We start from the raw sequence: 25,009 nt of genomic DNA, 5'->3' as shown, positions 1-25,009 counted from the left end.
GTTTGAATATGAAGGTGTATTGAATTCTGAGATCCTATGTAGTATAAATGTGCAAAAAAAAAAAAATCAGTTCATCCTAGCCTGAGAAAAGGCAGAAAGAGTGTTTTTTTTAACCCTATATTAATCTTACTGTGACATCACAGTAAGATAAATATAGGGTTAAAAAAAAATTACTTTGTAAATATTACTGTGATGTCACAGTAGGAGAAATCACAGTAATATTTACAAAGTAAGGTTTTTTTTTAACCCTATATTTATCTTACTGTGATGTCACAGTAAGATTAATATAGGGTTAAAAAAACACTCTTTCGGCCTTTTCTCAGGCTAGGATGAACCAATTTCAATTTTTTTTGCACATTTATACAACATAGGATCTCAGAATTCAATACACCTTCATATTCAAACCGGTGAAGTAGGCCTTTAAGGTTGCTTTCTTTTAGTAGTAGTGATTTTGATTGCTTGCATTAATGTTTTCTTTTTGATTCACTGTAATTTGATACATTGATATCCTTCTAACAGTATACCTCTCTCCTACAGTTTTGGGTAAATTCTCTGCTGAGGAACAGAGGAAGACGGTGACTCAGGGCCGAGCAGCCATCATCAGCCAGCCTCCCCTGGCCTCTTTCCCCCGGCCACTGGTCACATGGTACAAAGACGGCCACAAGATCATCCCCAACAACCGAATGTAGGTGTTTCTTATGTTATTTCTCTCTCTCTCTCTCTCTCTCTCTCTCTCTCTCTCTATCTCTCTCTCTCTCTCTCTCTCTCTCTCTCTCTCTCTCTCTCTCTCTCTCTCTCTCCCTCTAGCACATTCATTCATATATAGTGAGTATGCACCCACACTGGTTGACGTGTGTGTTTACAGCTTGAGATACATTTCTAATTACTATCCTTCAGTGTGTATTAATTAGTGTGCTCCGGCAGCACAAACCTTCTTTTTTTAATGCTTGGACACCAATTGTTATGGATAATATAAGCCATTAGATAGCTGATCCTTTTCAGTAGACATCTTTACAATAGGCTTTGGACATTATTACGAGCGGATAAAATGGATTTTTCAATTAATCCAATATTTTACCCTTGTTTAGTTTACAAGGTTTTTAAGTCATACTGTGTGCATGGAGATGTTCTGTTTGTATTAATTGTAGGGTAGAGATATGATGGTTCATGGATGTGCTTTGTTAAGTCATTTTTGTCTAATGCTGTTGTCTGGCTTCTTTTGAAATGCCCGTAATTTGCTATGTTATTCCATAGCTGCTACAGCTCTCCTGTCAGTGTCATATTAAAAAATACAGTGTATTAATAATATAATTATTCACAAAGAGCAAGGACGCGTAGACTTTTTGTAAACGTTAAAGATTGACGCAGTGTCTTAAATTATGTGGAATATGTACCTCTTTGAATCTACTCGTCAGTGAAAGTTGGTGTTGAGAGACAGACATTCTGTAATTGTATTAAGGTACACCCTGAGATAACCAACTCCCCATTAAGACCACTAACTGCTTTCTGGTGTGTCATTGAGTGCAATTATCAGTGGCCTTTCTATACACGTACATGGCCAGACAGAAAACTTTCTGAATCCTTTCACCAACTCTAAAGTGCTTTGGAGAAAGCTTTGTGGAGTCACAGTTACATAAGAAGGGTTTTTTTTGTTGTCAATTTTTTATAGTTAGTTTACATCAAGTTTGACTTTGCTTTTTAATTTGAATAAACATGGGAAATTACTCTTCCCTTTTTCTTAATGTGGCTTCACTGAATGGGGCCTAATGACAGTGGACTGCAATTATTTACTGCTCAAGACACTGCCTGCATTTGGAAAGTGTTTACTGTCATACAGCATCAACACTGCAGTGCCCTCACACCTCCTTAATGTCAAACAACACAAATAAGAGCACTACTAGCGCCATTACCACTGGCAATTAAAACAAATCAAAATTAAATAAATAAAGATCTGACTGAAGTCAGGGCAAAATAAAGGCTTCCTTTTTCTATAAATGTTCCACTGTCAAACTATCAGTTACTTTTATAGCTGTTTAACTATTAGAAAAGTTGCCCTGATAGAACGGCATTAAGTCCCCACAACTCTCGTCCACATTTGTAACACTCTAAAGTTGTCTAAGAGCAACTGTGAGTTCAAATCCAGGCTCACAATGCCACCATGGAGGCTGTAGGCTCAGGGTGCTCAAAAAAGAATAAGTTGGAAGACAAAAGTGTTAATAGCGGTCACACTCTGAGGTGAGCTAAGAAGACAGCTATCGAGGAGGAGAGCTTAACACCATAATCATTTAAATATGGGGCTAATGGTGCACATTTCCAGACAGTATATAATGTACTGGAAGGCTTTTTTTTTTTTTTTTTTTTTACTACTGAAATGGACCCGATGTTAATAATTCTTAGAGTAAAAATATATTATTCATTGCCCTAAATTAAGCCGGACAGGAATGGAAAGCTTACCAGAGCATGTAGTAGATCCATGTTCATATGAGCACAAAGAACAATCTTCCACTTTGCCACGACCACTTGTCAAAATGTGATACACAACATCAACAACAAAAAGCAGCATAGTTAGTTTGGTGGTAGGGATTTGTTCTTGAAGATTCCCATCCCAAACCAGTTATGAAAATAACAAAAGACATACGGGTGAGTTGCCACATAATCTTTTAACAATAGATCAAAACATTTGCAATGAATAGTAAAGGCATGAAATGAATTTAATGAATGTTGAGTGGAAGCTGAGGTGGCTGCAAAGATGGCAGAGTAAGCGCTAATGTAAGAGTTGCGGCAGGTGAGCAGAGCATTTAAACACTGTATTTGACAGTGAGCAATTGGCTGTCACAATTTGACAGGTGCATTCAGCTGAGTAGTGAGCTGAGAGGTTTGGCGTCCTGATCACGAGCAAGTACATGTGACTAATGTAGCTACATGGGCTCCATTTCTCTTTGTCCTTTATCTTGATTAAGTTCAAAGTGTTTCAAGTACAACAATTGTAAACTATCCTGCCTTAGTATTACACAGTTCCTTCATTGTATTACCAAGATAAGCTGTTTCATTCAGTTTTGTCACCTCTGTTATTTGTCTTAAGACACAGTTGGTTTTCTACTGAATAGCTCACAGCATCCACTAAAGTCATGAGGAAATAACATATTTAGGAAATATTATTGACATTCTGGGGAAAAAGATTGCTGTTTCAGACCGCATACCTTTCACTTAATGTAGCATTTTATTTTGACCATATTCAACCTTTATGCAGAGACAGAGAAGACATGTGGCCTCCAGTAATTAAAAAAATTAATCGGTGCACATCTCAAATGAACTATTGAGTTTTCAGGACAATATCTCCCCTCCTTGAATGGACGGGAGAAACTGAGACAGAGTTAATTTCAGCACTGAGTATTTTACATCAATCTGTTCTTCACACCTCTTGCAAACAGCTGGCACAGCTGTACATCAGACCAGTGAACTGATCACCAGGAAACTCTTTCACTCTGACAGTCAGTGTTTTTGCTAAAATCTTTAACAGTTTCACGCTAGCTTGGGTTTTCTAATTACATTTGCATTGGTAAGCCACAATATAACTTCTATTAATCTGACTGCCAGTTTTGGTGTTAGCTAACAGCAATCCCTTTGGTTTCCACAGTAGGTACAGCGTAGAAATGTGTGCATGGCAGTTTCATTGAGTTAACAAACAAAAGCTGTTCTTATATGATAGTTACTGTAACTCTTACAAGTTATTCATGTAGCGGGTAGAGTGATGTGTTGTCAGTTTGCCTGGTCCTGATTGGCATGCAACTTGTCTAATTTCGCACCAGAACCTATATCCATGGCAACACGATAAAAATGACAGCTGGTTCTGCATCTGGTTGTGGTAATAGATTGTATGAAAGTGAAATCATTCAAATTAGGCTGTGGATAAAATGTATCCAGGAACATTGAATACAATTTCATAATTCTTTTTTTCTGTTTCGGCTCTCTGAAAAATCTGGACCAAGTATATCCTACTACATAATTCTCAAGTATTAATATAATCTGGATAAAAGGCTTTATCTCTACATTGTGAGATGGAATCTTCTGCTCTGCTTTCACCCCACACACACCCTGTGATGATTAATTTATATAAAGATTCATTTATAACACTTCCCTTGAACCCTCATAGAGAACACTAATTTGCACCTTTCTTCACAGCTCCCCTCCTTGTCTTTACAAGATGTGTTTTCCTCTCCCTTTCCTTCCCTCGTCTCTCAGCTCCACGTCTCACTCCTACTTTTCTGTGTGTGAATAATTCTTTATATTGCTTTGTTCTTTCCGTTGGCTCTCCTTCTCCATCTCTTTTATGGTCATTACTATACTACAGGATATACTGTTACAGAACCCATAAACCTCTGTTCCTGAATAAACTGCTTAACTGCTCTGGTGTACCGAACAAACAAACACATACACACAAACACACAATCTATCTCTCTAGACCAATCTCAATTGCGTCTACCTGGCCCCATCGTCTCTGTGTGCGCGCTCATGCGTGTCGGAGCGAGAATACCGAATGTTTGCCTGGTCTAACGGTTCGTGTGTGTGTGTGTGTGTGTGTGTGTGTGTGTGTGTGTGTGTGTGTGTGTGTGTGTGCGAGGTTATGCTGGCTGATCTGGCGGTCCGTTGAGACAGGGCCAGATGGTGCCTGGCGGTTGGCTGTCTTCGTGGTGACCGAGCTGATGATGTTGTTTATGAAGTTTATTGATCCGATATGCATCGCTCCCAGAGTCCCCTGCCCCATCTCGTCTGTCTGTCGCTCTGCCTCTCCCACCGCTCTCAATTTGTGTCCGTGTGCTCGCCCCCCTAACCCCACTCTGCATATCCAACACATTCAATCTCACTCCCTCCTCCCCTTTACTTCCACACACACACAAACACACACATATCCTGTCTGCGTATGAACCCAACTCCCTAGCCCCCTCGAAATACTGACCCGAAAAAAACCTCACAAGCTGTCACTTTTCCCCCCACACTGGTCTAATCTAATGGAGCCCTCTCTCCCTGCATCTCTGTGCCGGTCTGCCATCACTCTGATTTGCCACCCCACTCCTTCAACCCAACAAAATATTTTTCTTCTCTCCATCCCCTCACTTTTTTTTAGATGGGCTATGAACTCTACCATAATTGAGTCTGTTTCTTTCTCCCCCTGCTCTTTCAAGCAGCCGTCAAAACAACTTTGGGACAGTGCTACCACCTCAGCGAGCGAGCGGCTAAGCTGATGATATATATTTTAGCTCTGACCTGGAGCCCAGGTCGAGAAGAGCGAGCGAGCTGCTGCTTTTAATTAGCTCTGCTGGCTTGCGGCAGATGGCCGTGAAATGATTCCCATAGCCGGCGGCAGCTTCTAGAAGACAGCCAGAATGACGAGAATTAGACCTCTCCTTTCTTTTCTTCTTCCATCAGGGACCATTGGGAGCCCAGATTGATCAAATAAAGGCAATGATCTATGCAGAAGCATGGCAGAGCAGACAGAGGAATATTTCCATTTTTCCTTGCCGGGGAGCTGAGCTGTGCAGAGAGCGTTGATGTCACAGGCGGTCAATGTTAGGATCTGAGGCCTTATGGGAGAGACATTTCTCCACACAGACCTGGCCTAAGCAGCCATATGCTGTGGAGATGTGTGTGTGTGTCGATGTGTGTCTCCACTTTCATTCGTTTTAATTTGTCAAACACCACTTTAACAGAGGGAGCGATTCATTATTTTTTGCCGCTTTCCATCATACACACACACACACACACACAGTGGAGGTCTGAACAGAAGGAACTTTCTCGCTGTCTGAGCTTGTGCGAGCAGATGTTGTGTGTGTTTGTGTCTGCAAGCGTGCGCACATATGCATGTGTGTCTGCATTAGACAAACCGCAAGATCAAGAGAAAACTTGCATCATTTGGAAGGAGACTGGGAGGAAGTGTAGGCTTTACATACCAGCACATGTTGAAAACACAAGCAGCCATTTGAACAGTTCTTCCATCCACAGCCGCTGTATTTAATAATGACTCAGTTTTCTCACGGAAGCCAAAGGGGAGGATCAAAGTGACTGAGAGAGGTAGAAGGAGACCTGAAAAAAGTTACAGGAAATGAATATGGAGTAAAGAGTTTAAGCCCCCTCTGAAACCATTGTGTCTGGAACTTAATCTCTGGAGCCACCAGAAGCTTAAATACTGTATGTGACTTTCCTCTCAATGATATGATTTACTTACTTCTGGGATTACAAACACGTCCCAGACATGTAGGATTTGGAGACACGGCTGCACTAAGAGGATCTCTGTGCCAAACTCTTCCTCTACGGACTATACATTGTCTTCTATAATCCCGTATTTCTCTGTCTTTGTTATACGGCTTTCACTTGTTTTTTTTATTGTATAAGCTGATTTACATACTGAGTGTTGTTTTAAACTCGTATCCCAGCGTTCGATAATGATGTTTACATGGAACATTGAAAGGCTTGGTTATTCATCGACCAGTTGATATGACATTAGCTGCAACATTCCGCCATAGTATGTTGTTAGTTGTGGTCTTGCAATAGTTAAAGTTTTATACTATTTCCTACATTAGCTAGCAAAACAGCTTTGCTCTCTCAAGTCTTGATAAAGAGACTCAATCACCAGTCTGATTTCCTTGGTGAAAAATGCCCTCACATTTTGTTCATTAGCTTTGTGATTTATTCCTGTCTTTGATGCCTGTGTATTAATGCCATGTCGGCTATCATCTGGACAGCTTTCTAGAAAATATTAGATTCATAAAGAGAGTTTGATCATGGTTTTTCCTTTGGGAACCCATGCTGCCGTTCTCTTTTAATAGTTATAATAGCCCTTGTCTTTTAATTGACAGCACTAATAATGCTTGTCATGAGTAATTGTACTCATTACAGTTTGTTGATTATTTAAATGGCACAATAGGAAATGACGACTGTACAAAATCCCCAAAAATGTACCTAACGAAGAAGAATTGAGTCAAAGTTAATTGACTTTTTGTCTCTAATGGCAGCAGAGGACATTGGCTAAAAGATAGACCCCTGTGCTATGAACATGAACATTTATTATTTCAAAGTAGATTTCAATATTGACCAGTGTAAGAGTGGGAAAATAAAAGACAGGACACAAAGCGATAAGAATTCATTTTTGACGCCTGCCTGAACCTGATATTTTCTCTTTGTACCTCTCCCCTCATTCCCCTTTTGTTCTTTTCTCTCTTTTTGCCTTCCCGCTCCATCCCTTTCCATAATTGAATTGCTCCTTTGGTCGCCTAATGTGGCGGCAAATAACAGAATGAAAATACTCTATACTGTAAACTCTTCCATTTCCGCTTAGAGATCTTCCTTCTCTCTTTATGGACATACATGTGTCTGTTGCTCTCTCTCTCTCTCTGTCTCTCTCTTATTGCCTCTTGATCTCACCCTATCTTTCCCTTTGTCTTTCTTTCTTGTCAGGTAGTATAAGGCCTTGTTGATCCCAGTTCAAAGAGAAAACGGTAATCCATATAGACCTCCATCTCTCTTCACCCTTAAGGGGAATGTTGTAAGACCATTGCAAAGCTGTGGTAATACGTTTGTTAGTGCCAGGTGTTGTTAAAAATTATTATTAAAGCCATAGTGCGTATCTTTTTCATATAAATAAGTGTTGGATACATCGAGGTCATTGTCAAATGAGTTGACACAAAGTTTATTTAGCCTAACAGCTCCACAAAACATGCTGTGCAGGAGCTCAGAAAAATCCTAAGAAGCACCCAAACATTTTTTGGAAATACATACAACAGAAGATATGAAATCCATGCACGATAACAGAAGGCTTACCTCATGTAGATGGGCCCACAGTGTTATTGTGATAACTCAGAAGTGCTTATGGGAGCGACCGAAGTTATGCATTATAGCTTTAACTAGAAGGATGTGTCGAGCCGAAATTAGGATTCTTCTAAGACAACTGATGATCGCCACTTAATAAATACATACATCTATTTCAAATCCAAGTCCAAACATAACAAATATGGGAGAGATTGGGTTGGCGAAGGAAGCTGCGTCAGCAAACGTGTTGGCATCAAGGTATCAGCAGACTAACAGTGAGGATTGTCAGATAATAATAGCCTCACTTTGCACTCACATGATTATAATTCAACGTTATTATTCAAGCGGTAGGCAAACTGCTGATGACTGAGCCTGCGATGGTGAAGCATGAATGAGGCAGCTGATGCCCTAACAACCTAATGCTGTGTCCCATTCATTTCACATCACAATCAGATCAGGTTCAAACAGGCAAAAGCACTTTGTTCACATTTCATCTTCTTCCTTTCTTTTCTTTTGCATTTTCCCAAATGTTGGTCCGGTTACTGATCCGTCTGCTGTTTATGTAGCTATTGCCTTGCACACAGTGTTCCCTCCTTTGCAACAGTTGGGTTCCAAAGCTTCACAAATAAACTACTACTATGTCTTCTGATAATGAACTTTACAGTATATCAGATCGATATTATCTTATTAATTTAGTAAAATGGTTAGTACATTTTTTGAGGCATTGACCTGTCTGCGTGTGTGGTTGTGTGCTTTTCACGACGCCAGCTGTCGTAAAGCTGTTTTCTAGCGCGTGCCGGCCGTGCGGTGTCAAATGATTAGGACGCAATATAGTTCATGTCCGTGTGTTGAAAGTGTGAGGGCACAGACTCTTTTCGGCTCCGTGAGAGTGGTTAGTGACACTGCATTAACTAATGCCAGTCAGTGCCACACACACCTGATTGCAATGAGTTGATGCAGTGTCACCTAACTACTCTCACAGAGCTGAAAGATTCCGTGTCCTCACAGAAAGCGAGAGACGGCAGTTAGTATGGATCACGATGAGGTAATGTGTTTATGTTGTTGTAAATAATGACTATTTCAGATGAATAATGGTCATCTGATGATGGTGAAGCAAAGTCTAGTTCACTCCCGTGAAATTGTGTACACGTTGCTTGGCAACGCCCTCCTCCCGCCCGTCTGTAACTCTCCCTTTTAGCTTATCTTCATTGCATTTTCTTTTTTTTCTTTAATGGTTCAGCCCCGTTATCAGTCATTATGACGAGAAATAACTGTCTCAAACAAGGCTCCCGCTCCCCTTCCCTCACCTGGAGGGATAGGCTTCTCAAATCGCGTTGCTGCGCTACACTGAAATCTGCGACTAATACGAATATGTGACCATAGAGCCTGCATGCGCAAACCGAAAATCGGACTGGGTGTGCGACCAGACCAAATGCAGTAATAAAGCAGTATACTATATAAAAACGTCTTTCTTTGCACTGATGGTCTCGTTTGCTGTTAAACGTAATTTATGACTATCAGAGGAAACATGAGGCTGTTTAAAAGATATTTAAATGTTACACGTAGTGGCTTTAAGTCTCATTTGGACCAGTGGCTCTACTCATACATTTTATCTGCTTGCAAAAGACTGGTTGTTGCTAAGAAATTTGCCAGAGGCGACTTTTCCTACCACCGTCACTATTATGCATGAATTTGCAAGAAAAATCAGATGACTTGTTTAATATTTAATGTTATCAGTGTACTGCATGGGGAGTGTGGGAGCGACGCATGTGGCAAAAGCAGACAGGGAACAAGGGGTTGCTTTAATTGCATTGCATTTTCTGGTAATATTATTCATTGTCAAGGTTGGAGTGGGATAGGATTGCATTATGAAGACAGCACTTTAGGGCCTGCTGCCGGACTATGAATATTCATTGTTTATTCTGCCAAAAGCAATTTGTTGTAGCTTTGTTTAAAACTGTTGATGTGTTTTCAGAGTTTGTCGGCTATAAGCAGACCCACATACCCGCAAGGTAAAACACATTATGTTTCTAAAAAACTACACTTAGTTTCCTATCTTGATGTCGAATCGGGCAGACGTTTTTAGAGTTGATAGCACCATTATTTTCAGACGCCGAGTCAGATATATTTTATTTTTTTGCTGAGATAACAGCCTCCATGTCTGGTGGATATATCGGGTGAATTTGAAACTCATCTTATCTGTCCTTAACTCGTGTGTCCCTCCCTTGCTACTGTGTCCCATTTACTGCCTTTTTCCAGACTCATTTCTCAAATATTTAAGGTAGAAAGAAACTTTTTAAAAGTAGAAATGACATTGACTCTGGGGCTGTGCTTAATGACTCTCCCAAACGACAGAGGCTTACTCTGCCTTGCAGACTTAAGGGATGGAGACAAGCAGCAGGAAAGGGAGGGAGGCATGAAGAACAAAAAGCTCCATTCACTGCAGGAGTGCCACACCGATAAATGCATTGCGGTTTCAAAATATGTTACTGTTAACTACCATCAATACGTTTTCCCTTTCCTTTAGTGCAAAACATTTTCATATTAATGAATGTCTGTTACATTCAAGCCATCGCCAAACAAGTTGACACAAAGTTAATTATGCCTATCAGCTCCACAAAACTCACTCTGTACTTCTCATTTAGTTTTCAAACTGGTGTCGTCCCCAGACACTAGCACAGGAGCTCAGAAAAATCCCAAGAAGCGCCCAAGAAATTGTTCAGTAGTCGATTCTAATGCTAAGGAAAAACTTACACATACAGCATAAGGTATACATTCCATGCGCAATTCCGGAAGGCTTACCTCATGTGGGCAACAGAAGTTATGCACTATAGCTATAAAATATTTGAATTATCCCTAACTAATACTCAAAGTAGTTTGTGTTTCTGTAGCAGTAAATGAATACTTTATGTCCTGTAACAAGCCCTAATAGGCCACCGTTAACATTTTCTAAGAGCTCAAGCCCTTGTATTAAAATGCCATCTGTATCTGGGTATCTGGATAAGCCAAAACATATGCGGATGCAGGTTGTAAACATACATGGCACACATTACCATAGAAGTGTGACTGAATTTATAATAAATGGCATTTTTCATCCCAGTCATTGTCAGTAGGATATGCAATCCAGACAGTGTGTTGAGATTTTTGAAGAAGTACCACTCGGAGTGTAGAACCATCATGACTCACTCTGAAGTTTGCAATGCACACTGCTTCACATGGACAGTCTTGACGTGTTCCGAGTATAGTCCAAGTATTCACAGCAGTTGCAATCCCCCTTTTAGTGGCCAAACCTGCCTGCCTGTCACTTTCTTGCCTTCCTGCAAGAGGCGACCTGCTCTGCCTCAAAAGAGAAGTAAACGCAGGCTGTCCCACAGCATGTCAAATATCCCCTTACTCACCATTTTTTTTTATCCCTTTGAGCCATGCTATTGGAGGGGCTCTGTCACCCATTCCATGTTGTTACTTAAATAGCTCAACTGGATGGCTTGTCATGAAACTCTGTACAGACATGTCATGGTCCCAAAATGGTGAATTCTTATTGATTTGTTTGTGATGGCACAACTTTTCCTCTAGCACCACCAGCAGGTCAATTACTTAACTTGATATATATGTCCACATCTACTGGATGGACTGGCACACGATTATCTACTGACATTGATGGTGTCCCAGGCGATGAATTCCGTGATTACCTTGTCTTTTTCTCCAGCACCACGAGCAGGCAGAGATTTTTCGTTAAGATGGCAATGTCTCGGAAACTGTTGGATGGACTCCCATTATAATTTATGACTCATATTTATGTGCCCCTCAGGATGAATTGTAATAACTTTGGTAAGCATGTAGCGTTTACTAGCTCATAAAAAATGTCCAATGCTTTGGTTTATGTCCAAATACCTGCAAGACTAATGACAGTCCCATCAGCCTCAGCTGTGCCTTGTGTTTACTGCTAATTAGCAAATGCCGCTAACACATTAGATGGTGAGCATAGGTAACATTATTCAAGGAAAGTGTGTAAAGTCTGCATACCTGAGCAAGTCCAAATTGTCTAAACATAGGTTTTGTTATTGCTGCTAAACATCAGCATTTAAGTATTGTCTTTGTGAGAATGTTAGAATGCTTCAGTTTGAATTTAGCCCAAAGCTCTAGACCGTTAGTCTTGTAGGTTACAGCATCCCTTCCATAAGCACTTTGATTAGTCTTTGCAAAGATGACATCCAGTGCAAAGAAGAACACATACAAGGACCTAATAATAAGTATTAGGTGTGATTCCATTATACTACTAGGTGTTAATTGCTCTCTTAATTCCTTTACAAGTACAATTCCATCACTCTTAAACTTTTGTGTTATTGTATTCTCCCACATGTGCGTCTGCCTGTTGGATCAAGATTCAGGTTGCGTTCCGAATCGCATACTCTTTCTTTTTTCTATTCTACATACTACATCCGACGATAAAAAGAATCTAGTTAGGATGCAGTAGGCATACTATTGGGACATACTTTACTCTCTTATTTCATCATAACATTGCGCCTTGATCTTGCCTCTTGCTTTTATATCCGTCGCATCCCCGTTTGTTTTCATATGGAGGCTTCGTCGATGTTACGTCACTTCACGTGCGCACTGGATTGTGGGTCAGAATCGCCCAAATAGGATGCACTTTTCAACACTAACAATCTTGGCCGCATGAAGTAGGACATCCGGGTACTTCTAACCATCCTAAATCTGGCCACAAGAATCGGGACATCCTAAATCTTTTTTCTACATACTTTATAGTAGAAAGTATGCGATTCGGAACGCAACCTCAGTGATCCCCTGCTCATCTATTTCTGTCTGCCAGAGAGCAGCTGCTTCTGTCTGAACTGATCACATAAAGACGGACTGAGGGTGTGCGTGTGCGTGTGTGTGTGTGTGCGTGTGTGTGTGTGTGTGTGTGTGTGTGTGTGTGTGTGTGTGTGTGTGTGTGTGTGTGTGTGTGTGTGTGTGTGTGTGTGTGTTTGCAGCCCATGTAGCTCGGGATGATGATGATTAATTCTACAGATGTTTATCTTTGAAAGCGACCATGTCTTTTGTCCATGTCTGATCTGCCACTTTCTCTCTTTCTCAATCCTTCTCCGTCCTCTTTTATTCTCTTCTTGTGTCTCCCTTCCTATATCCTATATCATCTCAGGAATCATTATTCCCCCATTACAGTCCGAACTAACACACTCCTACCTGCCACTTTGCGTGTGTGTGTGTGTGTGTGTGTGTGTGTGTGTGTGTGTGTTAGCCGGTCCTCTGTCTAAAGTCGTTAAATATTCTAAAGACAGAGACCTCTTTTAATTATCCACTAATCACACTTTTAATTACCTGCCACACACACATCCATCACAGACCAGACTGCACACACACACACACACACACACACACACACACACACACACACACACTAACACTCACATCTGTTATTGGAAAGAGTTCTTAACCTATCGACCAAGCAGAGAGTGGAAAAGCTGAGGGGGGAATGAATGAGAGAGAGTGAGAGACTACTACACAGTGCAGTGAGCAGTGACTGATGAAGGTTTGGTTTTGACACTCTGTTATTCGCTGGCAGGTGATTACCACTGGAGGGACAGAGCCCGTGAAACAAATTAATAAACAAAGGAAATAGGTTGTAAACACCAACATACTTTTATTACCGGCGTCCATGTTTGTTTGTCAATCCTCCGCTAAGCAGATACATCGTTGGGTTTCCTTAGCAAAACATCCCCGGGATAGCCAGGCTGAAAGGCCACACAGCTGATTGACTGGTTAATATCAGAGATGAGATGACATCCTCAAGAACAGAGAGCTCGATCAATAAAAAGAAGGTCGCGAGTTTCTTTTCACTCACAGACAAATAAAAGGCCAAATCTTAGCGCATCCTGCTCTCGGGGAAATTACACTCACTCTTTTCCGTGCCCTGACCTCTCTGCTGATGTTTTCACGTGGGAGTTTTGTGATTATGACTTGGGGGGCTTACAGCAAGAAGCACATGTATTCAGCGTTTAAGATGGTGACTCTTCAAACACTTAACTATGCGTCCTTGTTGAAGAAAAAAATAAATTCTCTCTTTTTCTGCTTTCACTGCTAACTCGCGTTACAGATTCTCAATGCATTCACTTATCACCAGCTTGGTTCATGGGATATTGACAGTGTGAACACAATCAGTACACATTCACTGTAACAGTACATCTACTGTAACACATACACAAACATGCTTCTACACTTCACCCTCACGTCACGTAGGCCTCTAATTTTGTGCTGCTGCAGAAGCAGCGTTCACAATGGTATTTCAGTCAGCTGTCCATTTTGCACTTGTGCCCCCTGGGCAGTTTTTCTGGCGGCAGACAAACCTACTCTCACCAAAAAGTGGGCAGAGCTGCAGCAGAGGTAGTGTTTATGCTGAGCAGTTGGCACATATCTATTGTGGTATCTTTATTAGCATGAAATTGAGGTTACATTTCCACCTGTTATCACAAAAGCAAGCACCATTTTTGTAGCCTTTGTTGGTGGACCTCAGGAAAATCTCAAGGAAATAAAAGTGTTTTGGCTTGACAATTTAATTTTGATGTGAATTTTATGTACAGTTTACTACTAAGACATTAAATGTACATTAAACTATGAGTCAATTCTATCATTTGTACACAGCGTGCGTGTGTGTGTGTGTGTGTGTGTGTGTGTGTGTGTGTGTGTGTGTGTGATAATGTTTGTTACAGAATAATGTAGATTAAAATGTTTTTTGCCTGTAGGCGGAATTTCTTCTTTTTCTATCACTGTATTGATTTCTTATCACCATGGTGACAAGTGTACAAGTGTATCTGTTAAAACCTCTTGTTTTACAAGGGATGCTTTTCAAATGATGTGGTGGGAACATTGTGCTTGTTTACTTCACTCTATTTATACTGACCTTTAAAAGCTACAGGAAGTCATTTGTCTACATTAAAGTAGCAATGTGTGTGACTGTGTTTTTATAAATTATGAATGTGGACCAGTAGACCTATACATATTAACACACAGAAACACATACAATATATATTTTTTCTTACATGTTGCGTGACAAATGGCTGTACTCAAAAGTGACAGAGCTTTTTTCAGTTTAATGCATACCTCCACACCATACAATACATGTTGCAACTTTTCAATTAGTGTTAGAAATGTTCATAATTTACATCAATGTGACCTTGTTTTAGGGTGTGGAATTCACTAGATTACCGACCAAAAAGCCATTCCCTGCTGGCTATTTTATCTTTAAATTTGTGTCTTTATTGATTTCCAGAAAACTGTACTATATAATCGGGAAAAATAGGGCAAGAACCTTATTCACTATTCACTACATCCAACTATGTGACCTTGGAACATTTATCACCAGCTGTGTGTTAGCTACAACAAACCGATGAAAGGAAAGCCAATACTACCTCACTCCTTTCTGCAGATAGGTCCCCCGTGTGAATGCGTAGTTATAAGCGCTGAATAGAAATCACAGGGTCAGGAGTCACTCTCCTTTATTTCAGGTTCAAACAGTCAAATGAACCAGAATTAGAAGATGAGAGCTTATTTTCTACTGTGAAGATTATAGCGGCTCTCTGTTCAGCTGGTCTCAGTAGCTGACAGCTGTGGGAGAGATGCTGTTTGAGAATAAGGTGTGTTTCAGAGGCTGAGAGAAACACGAGAGAGAGAGAAAGAAGAGAGAGAGAGCATCAGTTGGAAGACAGTGAGAGAAGTCACTGCCAGTTGTGTGGTTAATTGGAAGCAGATATAATTAGTGCTAATTAGGATAATAGCCATTCGTCTAGAGATCCATCCACCTAATGGGAGTACAATAGTCACTCAGCTGAACACACACTCACACACACACACACAGGCACACAGGCTGTTGTTACCATCCATCCACCTTGTTAGAACATGTTTTTGTACTGTAAACGTAATGTACGATACAACCTTTGCACCATTGAAAGCCAATCTCTTTCTGTGTACATTAATGGGAAAAATACCCATGTGAGTGTGGACGGCAAATAGACAGACGCACATAAAGCAGAGCTAGGAAGTAAGTGAGTCATGGAACTTCTGTAGCTGAACAAACAGTGAGTGGAGAGAACAGTCTTCTCCTCTCTGTTTACCGAGGATCTAGCCTCATCCCTCTCTCCTCTCTTCCTGCCTCCCTCTCACCCTTGCTCTGCTTTGCTTTGCTTTCCTGTACAGTTGCCTTTCCACCTCTCTGCCTGTTCCTCAGGACATGCCAGGGGACACTAAACAAACATGCTGTGTCCGGCAGCCCTCTCAACTCTTACTCTCTCTATATACTGTATATATCTCCCTCTCTCTCTCTCTCTCTCTCTCTCTCTCTCTCATACACACACCAATATTACAAAGTATTGGACTGCAGTCCCAAGGCCGTATGTGCACAAGGAATCCTCTACTACTTGTGTGTGTGTGTGTTTGTGTGTGAGAGAGAGAGTGTGTGTGTGTGTGTGTGTGTTTTATATAGGGGACTTATTGGCAGTGGCAACAGGCCAAGCCGGTGAGCGACCACAGAAAAGTTGCAGTGTCTCAGCCCGTTTGACCGTTCAAAGGAAATGTAACGGTGATTGAGGAAGAGAGCCTGTGATTTAGGCACTGCGTTAATTACAAGTCGCAGAGCGGCAGAGTGTGTAGGGCAGATCTTTTTTCTGAGTCAGTGAAGGGGCTGTTAAAATCTCTCACCAACACATTAGTGTTCATTACTGTTTTAACCTCCACCATATTTTCCTTTTTTTGCCTCGTTGTCCCTCTCTCTGTCGGTCTCATGTGCAGACCCACAGACAGGCTGTAATTCTCTGAGTGGAAAAATCACCAATGCAGAACTAAGACTTGGAAGTTAAATTACCTTACATTGGGTTATGTTTTATAAGTGTGGACATAATTAAAACATTTTTTTTACATGAGGGAGGGTTTGGGTTCTACACTATATGGTCAGAAGTAGGGCTGGGCGATATGGGCAAAAATCAATATCTCGATATTTTTTTACTATATCTCGATACACGATATATATCTCGATATATTTCAAATCTCCTCTAGAGCACATCCTAAATGCTCAATTTAATTAATTTTTTGCATAACATCACACCAGTAATATGATTTAAATAGTCCCTGCAAAATGTGTCTGCACTAACAATGCATTAGGCTACATGAAACATGTTTATATTCTTTAGTGCTTTCTATTGGAACAATTTGAAACTTGCACATGGCAAAGAGTTTGCACATTGTATTGATTATTCCACATCCTTCCACTCCCATACAATGGATCCAGCATTATTTTATTTGGAAACAGTTTTGTCCATCTTCTGTTAATCTGTAAACTGAGAACACTAATTATGACTCATTGCAACCACTTACTAATTGTTTATCACCTCTAACCCCCTGAAGATAGAAGCCACACTTTAAATGCAGAACCGGTTTTGATCCATAATAGTAGTCTATGTGTATAAAAGGCTCTGACATGTATAATGGTTACTGTCGCTTTAAGAGCAGTTGCTCCCAGTCTATAGTGTAAGTTAAGTTTCGTTTTCTGCCTGTTAGTCCGAGAGAGAGATTCATGCGAGCGCAAACAGCAGGTGGCTCATTGTCCCTCTGTTACCTGCCTTATTGTTTGATTCTCCTGTATTTAGTTAATGAAAATAAAACTGGAAGACAATCAAAGGATTTAAATAAATACGGCTGAGAATAATAGCCTATAGTCTAAAGAAAGCAAAGTCTCATCATCATCATTCCTTGCATTCTAACCGATGCACCATTCCTGGATGCTATTCATACCTATTGATCTAGCCCTCCTGCATTATCACCAAAACACTGTTTTATTTTATAAAAAATACTCGCAAATGTAGCCTACTTTATATAGAATTTTAGTTAAAAGCCTACTTCACCGGTTTGAATATGAAGGTGTATTGAATTCTGAGATCCTATGTAGTATAAATGTGCAAAAAAAAATTTAATCGGTTCATCCTAGCCTGAGAAAAGGCAGAAAGAGTGTTTTTTTAACCCTATATTTCTCTTTCTCGTGACATCACAGAAAGAGAAATATAGGGTTAAAAAAAAACTTACTTTGTAAATATTACTGTGATGTCACCGTAAAAGACAAGATTTCAATTTTTTTCGCACATTTATACTACATAGGATCTCAGAATTCAATACACCTTCATATTCAAACCGGTGAAGTAGGCCTTTAATAAACGGTGTGCACCTCCCTTGGTGCTGACATGGACCTATTATAAGAGGCTGCCCGTAATAAATGGGATGCCGTGGTTGTGTGACGTTGGACCAAAAACTCCCCCGGCGCTCGTTCGCCTTCCTCTCATAAGGACCAGGCTCTGTACAGCGGCCGCTTATGCTGTCAAGCGCCCATCTACAAAAAAGGTCCATGCTATGAACGACGGCCACCATCGCCGTCTTTCGCGCCCCCTCCACCCGCTCGTTTGGCTGTCATAAGAGCATAAGGGCATCAGAGCCCTCGTCTTTTTTTCTCCCCCTCTCGTTGTTGTTTTCACATGGCGATTAAAGTAAATACTCACAAGGCTCAGACTACGTCACAGGTGCGCGCCCAGGAGACTCTGGTTGAGAGGGGTGAGTGAGTGAGTTGCCAATGCATTAAGGTTGCGCTCCGAATCGCATACTTTCTACTATATAGTATGTAGAAAAAAGATTTAGGATGTCCCGATTCTTGTGGCCAGATTTAGGATGGTTAGAAGTACCCGGATGTCCTACTTCATGCGGCCAAGATTGTTAGTGTTGAAAAGTGCATCCTATTTGGGCGATTCTGACCCACAATCCAGTGCGCACGTGAAGTGACGTAACATCGACGAAGCCTCCATATGAAAACAAACGGGGATGCGACGGATATAAAAGCAAGAGGCAAGATCAAGGCGCAATGTTATGATGAAATAAGAGAGAAAAGTATGTCCCAATAGTATGCCTACTGCATCCTAACTAGATTATTTTTATCGTTGGATGTAGTATGTAGAATAGAAAAAAGAAAGAGTATGCGATTCGGAACGCAACCGTAGTCTGAGGCAGAGAGCCACAGGAAAGAGCGAGAGTAGCGAACACCAGCACATCTCGCGATACATCGAATATATTCGATATATCGCCCAGCCCTAGCCAGAAGTGTGTAGTGCTTGAAGGTACATGTGATCTCGGCCACTGGGGTTCCCACCAATAAATTATAAGGTGAGTGTTTGTTTCTAAATCTTGTGAAGCACTTTTCACCACATACTTACCAGATCATTTTTTTTGATGCACTCACCTTTAAAAAACTTAAATTGAATGTGGAAAACAGTTCAGGCATCCACGGATGGTTTCTGAATGGTCACGAGTCACGATTTAACAGGGACACTCTTTGATCTGAAACACCAGTTCCTCCTCTCACTGACAAACTGACAAGGCCTCATATTTTCCCACACATCAAATCTCCAAAGGTTTTTGTTTTCCCTGAATAAGCGACATGCTGCTCTGAATAATTAGATCAAAGTGAGCGTCTGATGTGAGCTATCAGTCAGTTACCTGCTGAACTGAATCAGACATACCCCGCCGCAATCTCGTCGTGTGATTAGTTTAGTTACAACAGTAGATGATGGACTTCACAGTCGGCTCACTCCTGAATAGCTTTTGCTGTGTGAACCTCTGTGCCTCTGATTGTTTTCTGTACTCAAAATGCTTAATATAAAGGACTGCATTCATACAGTGTTTATTTATTTATTGAAAATCCAAAGCGCTTGTTAGCGAAGGCTTTATTTTGTCTTCATGTGAGACTAATATGAGAGTAGAAGTTAAAAGTGCAACATTCATCACCAAACAACAATCATCAATCAACATCCATTTCTAATTTCTAAGACTGATGATACCATAATAATGATACCATGATACCATGTGCCACAGCATATAGTGATATTTTAGACAACATTGTGCTTCAAACTGTGTGACAACAAAAGGAGCCTTTTCATGGTGACAATGCCACTGAACACAATGGATTTCTCGGTGTAATGTGGAACTACTGGCCTAGACAAAGCCCTGACCTCAAACCCAGAAAACACCTTTGGGATGAGCTGGAATGCAGTGTGTGAGTCAGGTCATATTAACGTCAATGCTCAACCTCAATAATGCTTTTGTCGTTGAATGTGTGTGAATCCCTGTAGCCAGGCTCTAATGTCTGTTGGGAAAGCTTCACGGTATGGCGGAGGCTTTTTTGCCTGTTTATTTATTGCCCATGGCTTTGGAAAGGGATGATCAGACATCTATGGAAGCAACTAGTGATTTTTTTCATTATCCAATAGTCAACTGATTTAAAAAAAAATATGTTAATTGTCTTGATCATAAAACATTTTAAAATGCTTGTTTTTTTTTAAAGTCCACAATTTCAATTTGCGAGTGCAACTTGAAGCCCTTTTAGATGTTTCTCGCTATGTCTGAACAATGGTCCAAAACCCAAATGTTTCAGTTAACAAACTGAGAAACCGCGTCAAATCCTCAGAATTAAGTAGGTGGAACCAGAAAGTACATGCCTGCCTGTTGGTCTGATTGTAAAGCTCTGGACGTGCTCAAATGGGAACCCTTATTAACATGAATGTTTCCCTGTGTTATCATGTTACAGTAATGCAATCCAAAATGTCGTTGCCATGATTCAAATTTAGATAGACACATGATCCAAACCTTCTTAAATAGTTGATGCACATTTTTAATGCATCAGCAGGCTGCTCCCATTATTTCTTCTCATTTGGTTGGGCTCCAACAAGCTTATTTGCGGAGATGTGGATGCTTTGTTTTCTTTCCTTTTGTTGATTACAAGATAAAAGGCTAGCAGACATTTTATGCTCTAAGAGATTTATTCAGAGCTCTTTGTTTGGAACAAGTGCTTAGGCGCACTTAATGGGTCCAGCAGCACAAATGCCAATGACAGGCCAGTCGTGAGGCTCTACCTCCGTGAAGAGAAGCAACTACAACAGTACCAAATGCAGTATATAGCACATAATGATGGATCACTATTAGTTTAACCTTTTCTACGACATACATTTAAGATGTATGTCTACTTTTGGTGCATTATTAGAGCTGAGGAGTTATCGATTGACCTTTTAATCAGGTCATATTTAAAATGATCTGCCTCTTTTGCTGCTGTGTTTACAAGAAATATTGATGTAAACAGATATTGTCATAAAACACTGACTTGGATGTTGCCCATTATTAATCTGTGTTTCAAAAGAGCCGTCAATCAATTTCAAAATAAGAGCAGGTTTCTATCATGTGTTTGAAATACCCCTTTGTTAACATTGCATTCCTACACTGATGAGTTGAGCTGTGAATTGGGCTGTTACTCCAGAGCAGATTCTGCAGTTAAGATACTAACAGAACACCCACACACAGAACAAACCTCACTGTTAAAGCTACAAAAATGACATAATTCAAGCAAGTGTTCAATCTACTCTTGCTGGTAGGCCTTTTCCCTCACATTTTTTGCAATCAGAAACTTAAACAATTGTTCTTTTAAAGATAATTTTTTGAGGCATTAGATTTTGACTGAGCAAGAGGGGATTAAAGAATGTTCAGCAAATATACTGTTAAATAAATCTTGAACCCCAGGCTGTGTTAACAATAGCTTTATTTAAACTATGCATGGAAATCGCTAAAGCAGTCACTGTCACGCTACTAGGCAGCAGAATGTCAAGTGCTACTGGCAGGGGTCCAGTTCTCAGTCTTAACTCAGACTGTGTAATCCCATTACACAAACATATCTTTCATGTTTTCCAAAAGTACATGAAACTGTTGTAGGAAATTGGCAATGTTAGGTTCTCTTCATTGTCTTTTTTTTCCTCTGTTCTCCACCGGGATCATTCCTCTTTGACCTCACTCATTATTACTGTTATATTAAAGTAGTGCACTAAACCTCATATCAACTCAGACAATGTAAGCTTGTGTGAGCCCAATGTACCCCAAAGTGTCACTAAGACTGGCTCTCAGGCATTATCATCATCCACCAGGGGAACTGCATCCTTTGAAACCAGTGAGAAATACTCCACTATACCAGCTTTGTGTTCACATTGAGTCACTGTGCCTTCAAGCCAATTGCAACTAAGTCCATCTATCACAGACATGCAATTCTTGACAGATGATTTGCACATTCATTCTCATAGTCCAATGAAATGACAAGAAAAAGTTTGGATGACCTCTTTCTGAATTGAGAGGTTAAAACAAACCACCAATTAATTTCCACAAAATCCACTATGAATTTATATATATAAAAAAAATTATACATTTTATTTTGAAACTAAAGAACTTGTTATTGCAATGTTTCTACAGTAGCGTTACTGTGTGTTTATTGATGTCAGCCCTTGTTCGAAATTTCGCAGATAAAGATAAGCCAAAAAAAAAGCCATCATAACATTAATGAATGTGATTTAAAAAAAGCTTCCCCTCCATCTCTCTGCATTCAAAACAATTCACTCTCTGCAGCTGCAGAGTTTTATAGTTACCAATTACTCCGGGATAGAGGACACCGTCCCCACAACTCAAACTGACAGGCAATTTTGAGAGCAGGAATGCTTGAAGATTTTGAATACCTCAAGACTCAAGTTTGTAATAACAAAATCCTAAGTTTATGCAGGATCTATACAGGTCCATACAGACACACACATAAGGTAGCATTCAGCAGGTATGAACATGTTAACGTTAGCTTTCAATAAGGCCAACACAGAATGCACTCATCTGTCCACCGACTTAAGCACTGAGCAAACATCAGGTTAAAATGGCTGTTAGGAAAGAGTGAATGCTCCAAACTGTGCGAGTGCCTGTGATAGAAGATGTGTGTATGTATGCACTGTGATGTGTGGGTGGCTGGCAGGCACTTGCTTTGGGTATGAAGCCTTCCAAAAAGCCTTCTGTCTGGACTCGGTTTACAGTTGAGCCCCTCCCCCCCACCAACACACACACACACACACACACACACGCACACACACACCCTGCCTGGCCTCCCTGGACACTGTGGTTTAAGAAAGTGGCTCACTGCCTATCAGGGATAGTGAGGGAGGGCAGACAGGGCCAAGGTGGGCTCTTCTGGCAGCAGAGACTGTCTCCAGACCACACACACACACACACACACACACACACACACACACACACACACACACACACACACACAGAGTCATTCATGCAATGACATCCTCACTCATACTCTGGCCTGCGACATGTGTGTACTAATTAGCTCTTGGCAAACTTGTATGGGTGCGTGTGTGTGTGTGTGTTTAGCAGTCAGTCTTGCAGTGCGGACACCCCGTGAGTGTTTATTAAATGAGTCTTGGGGCCAGATACTTAATGAAAGACCAATCTGGCTTGCTGCTTTGGTTCAGAAGAGTCAGGGGGGAGAGGACTTTTGTGTGGAGTGAGGGAGTCGGATAGCGTGATAAAGAGAGAGAGAGACAGCTAGAGAGGGAGAAAAGCAGAGAAAATTGAATGAAACCAAGAAAGAAATGTGCCGATTGTAATCTGTATCAGAATGGAAAATGAGATGTGAGAGAGAAAAAGAGAGAGAGAGAAGTTTTTATATTTGTATTATTTGGGGGGGGGTGAGTGGTTCAGGGGGAATGCTGATGGAGAAGGGAATAGGATCTAGTTGATTACTGTATTTTAATTTCCCTCTTCTGCCTGAGGATAACCGGTCTCTCTCTCTCACACACACACACACACACACACACACACACACACACACACACACACACATAAGCATGCACAGTCATGCACAGTTGTAGTATTGCGTTTGTCTTTAATTAAAAGCCAGTACAAATTTGTCCAGTTTAATTAAATCTAGAACCAAATGAAAGCAAAAAGTTTCATGTGGACTTTGTCATATTAAATCTGGACTACATTTCTATTCAGTCAGAATAAATTGACGCACGCCATTTTCATATGCCTGTCTGTGTTTGTGTGAGTGTTTTTCTATCTCTTGGGATGAGATTGTAGAACCATCCTCCAGCTACTCAAATAAAGACATTTTATTACTTTCTGAAGAAAATGTTATGTGAACTGAGACCCCCTAATCTCTTTTGTCGGACTTGGCGAATTGGCAAATTTCATTTCTGTCCCTATGTGTTGCTTTTTCGATCTGAAAAATCCATGTGAAGATTTTTTGGGAATTCAAGCCGGCGAGACCTCCTAATTTGGAACAAATGAAAGTGTGAAGCAAATCTCTGTGGCCGATAGCCATCTGCCTGTGTCACCACAAGTAATCTCACATGTGAACAGTACTTACAAATGGAATTTTTAAATGAGGGAAAATGCTACATGAAAAGATACTTTTAACTCAACAAACGTTGAATTGGTTATTATGCTATCTTAATTGGTCTTACTGAATTTTTCTCACCCGCCCACTGAGCTCCTTTTGACTTTGAATGTTAATAACTTCAAACCTCCCGGGCTCTCTCCTTCCTCAGACGCTACGTATGGGCAAGTGGAGGCAAGCCTTCACTGTCTATTAATCAGCATGTGCCGGGTAAAATATATGTGATGAAATGGGCTGGTCAGTGCAGTTAATGAGCTTAACAGTTATACATTGCATTATCGCACTGGGTGAGGATGCAGAATCCATCTTTGCTTTGGAATAGATAAGAGAGATAGCAGAAAGGTAAAGTTAAAGCCTTTATTTCAGGCAGGGAGATTTGGTTGAATGCACACACAAAAGCCAACACACGCACACACACACATCGACATACGCTCACACAAGTAGTGCCAGTGTTGGGGTTGAATATCTGGCTCTTGTGGATGTTCTCCTGGGAAATCACACTGAATAAAATTAGACCTCAGGAATTCTGTGTGTGTGTGTGTGTGTGTGAGTGTGTGTGTGTGTGTGTGTGTGTGTGTGTGTGTGTGTGTGTGTGTGTGTGTGTGTGTGTGTGTGTGTGTGTGTGTGTGTGTGTGTGTGTGTGTGTGTGTGTGTGCGCGCGCGTGCGTGTATGTCAAACAGGCTCATGTTCTCTCTTCTCCACTCCTCTCCTCAATCAATATAGTTCCTCTTCTTATTTGTTGCACATTCAAACACCACCATGTACTAACAAGTCATTAGATATACAGTAAGGAAACTACCCTGTGTTCATGGGTGCACCAACACAGTCCTTTCTAAGCTGTGGATGCTGGTAGATCCTATTGGTTGGGCTCACTGTGGTTGTGTTGCTTGTATTATTGT

The 25,009-nt window shown here is 40.7% G+C and overlaps 1 protein-coding gene across 1 annotated transcript in view; it reads left to right on the top strand.

Annotated features, from left to right (window-relative positions):
- The window catches only part of LOC307252277 (protein sidekick-1-like), a gene marked incomplete at its 5' end in the record, with an annotated part of 221,470 nt that overhangs the window by 84,680 nt on the left and 111,781 nt on the right, over positions 1–25,009 (top strand). Inside the window, one exon of the mRNA XM_080029914.1 lies at positions 538–685. Coding sequence (XP_079886040.1) covers positions 538–685 — 148 coding nt within the window. The remainder of the gene's footprint in view (positions 1–537; positions 686–25,009) is intronic.

This window comes from Ammodytes marinus, assembly GCF_949987685.1.
Source record: "Ammodytes marinus genome assembly, chromosome: 6".
NCBI classification, from domain to species: domain Eukaryota; kingdom Metazoa; phylum Chordata; class Actinopteri; order Uranoscopiformes; family Ammodytidae; genus Ammodytes; species Ammodytes marinus.
This window is presented reverse-complemented; position numbering and strand designations above follow the sequence as displayed.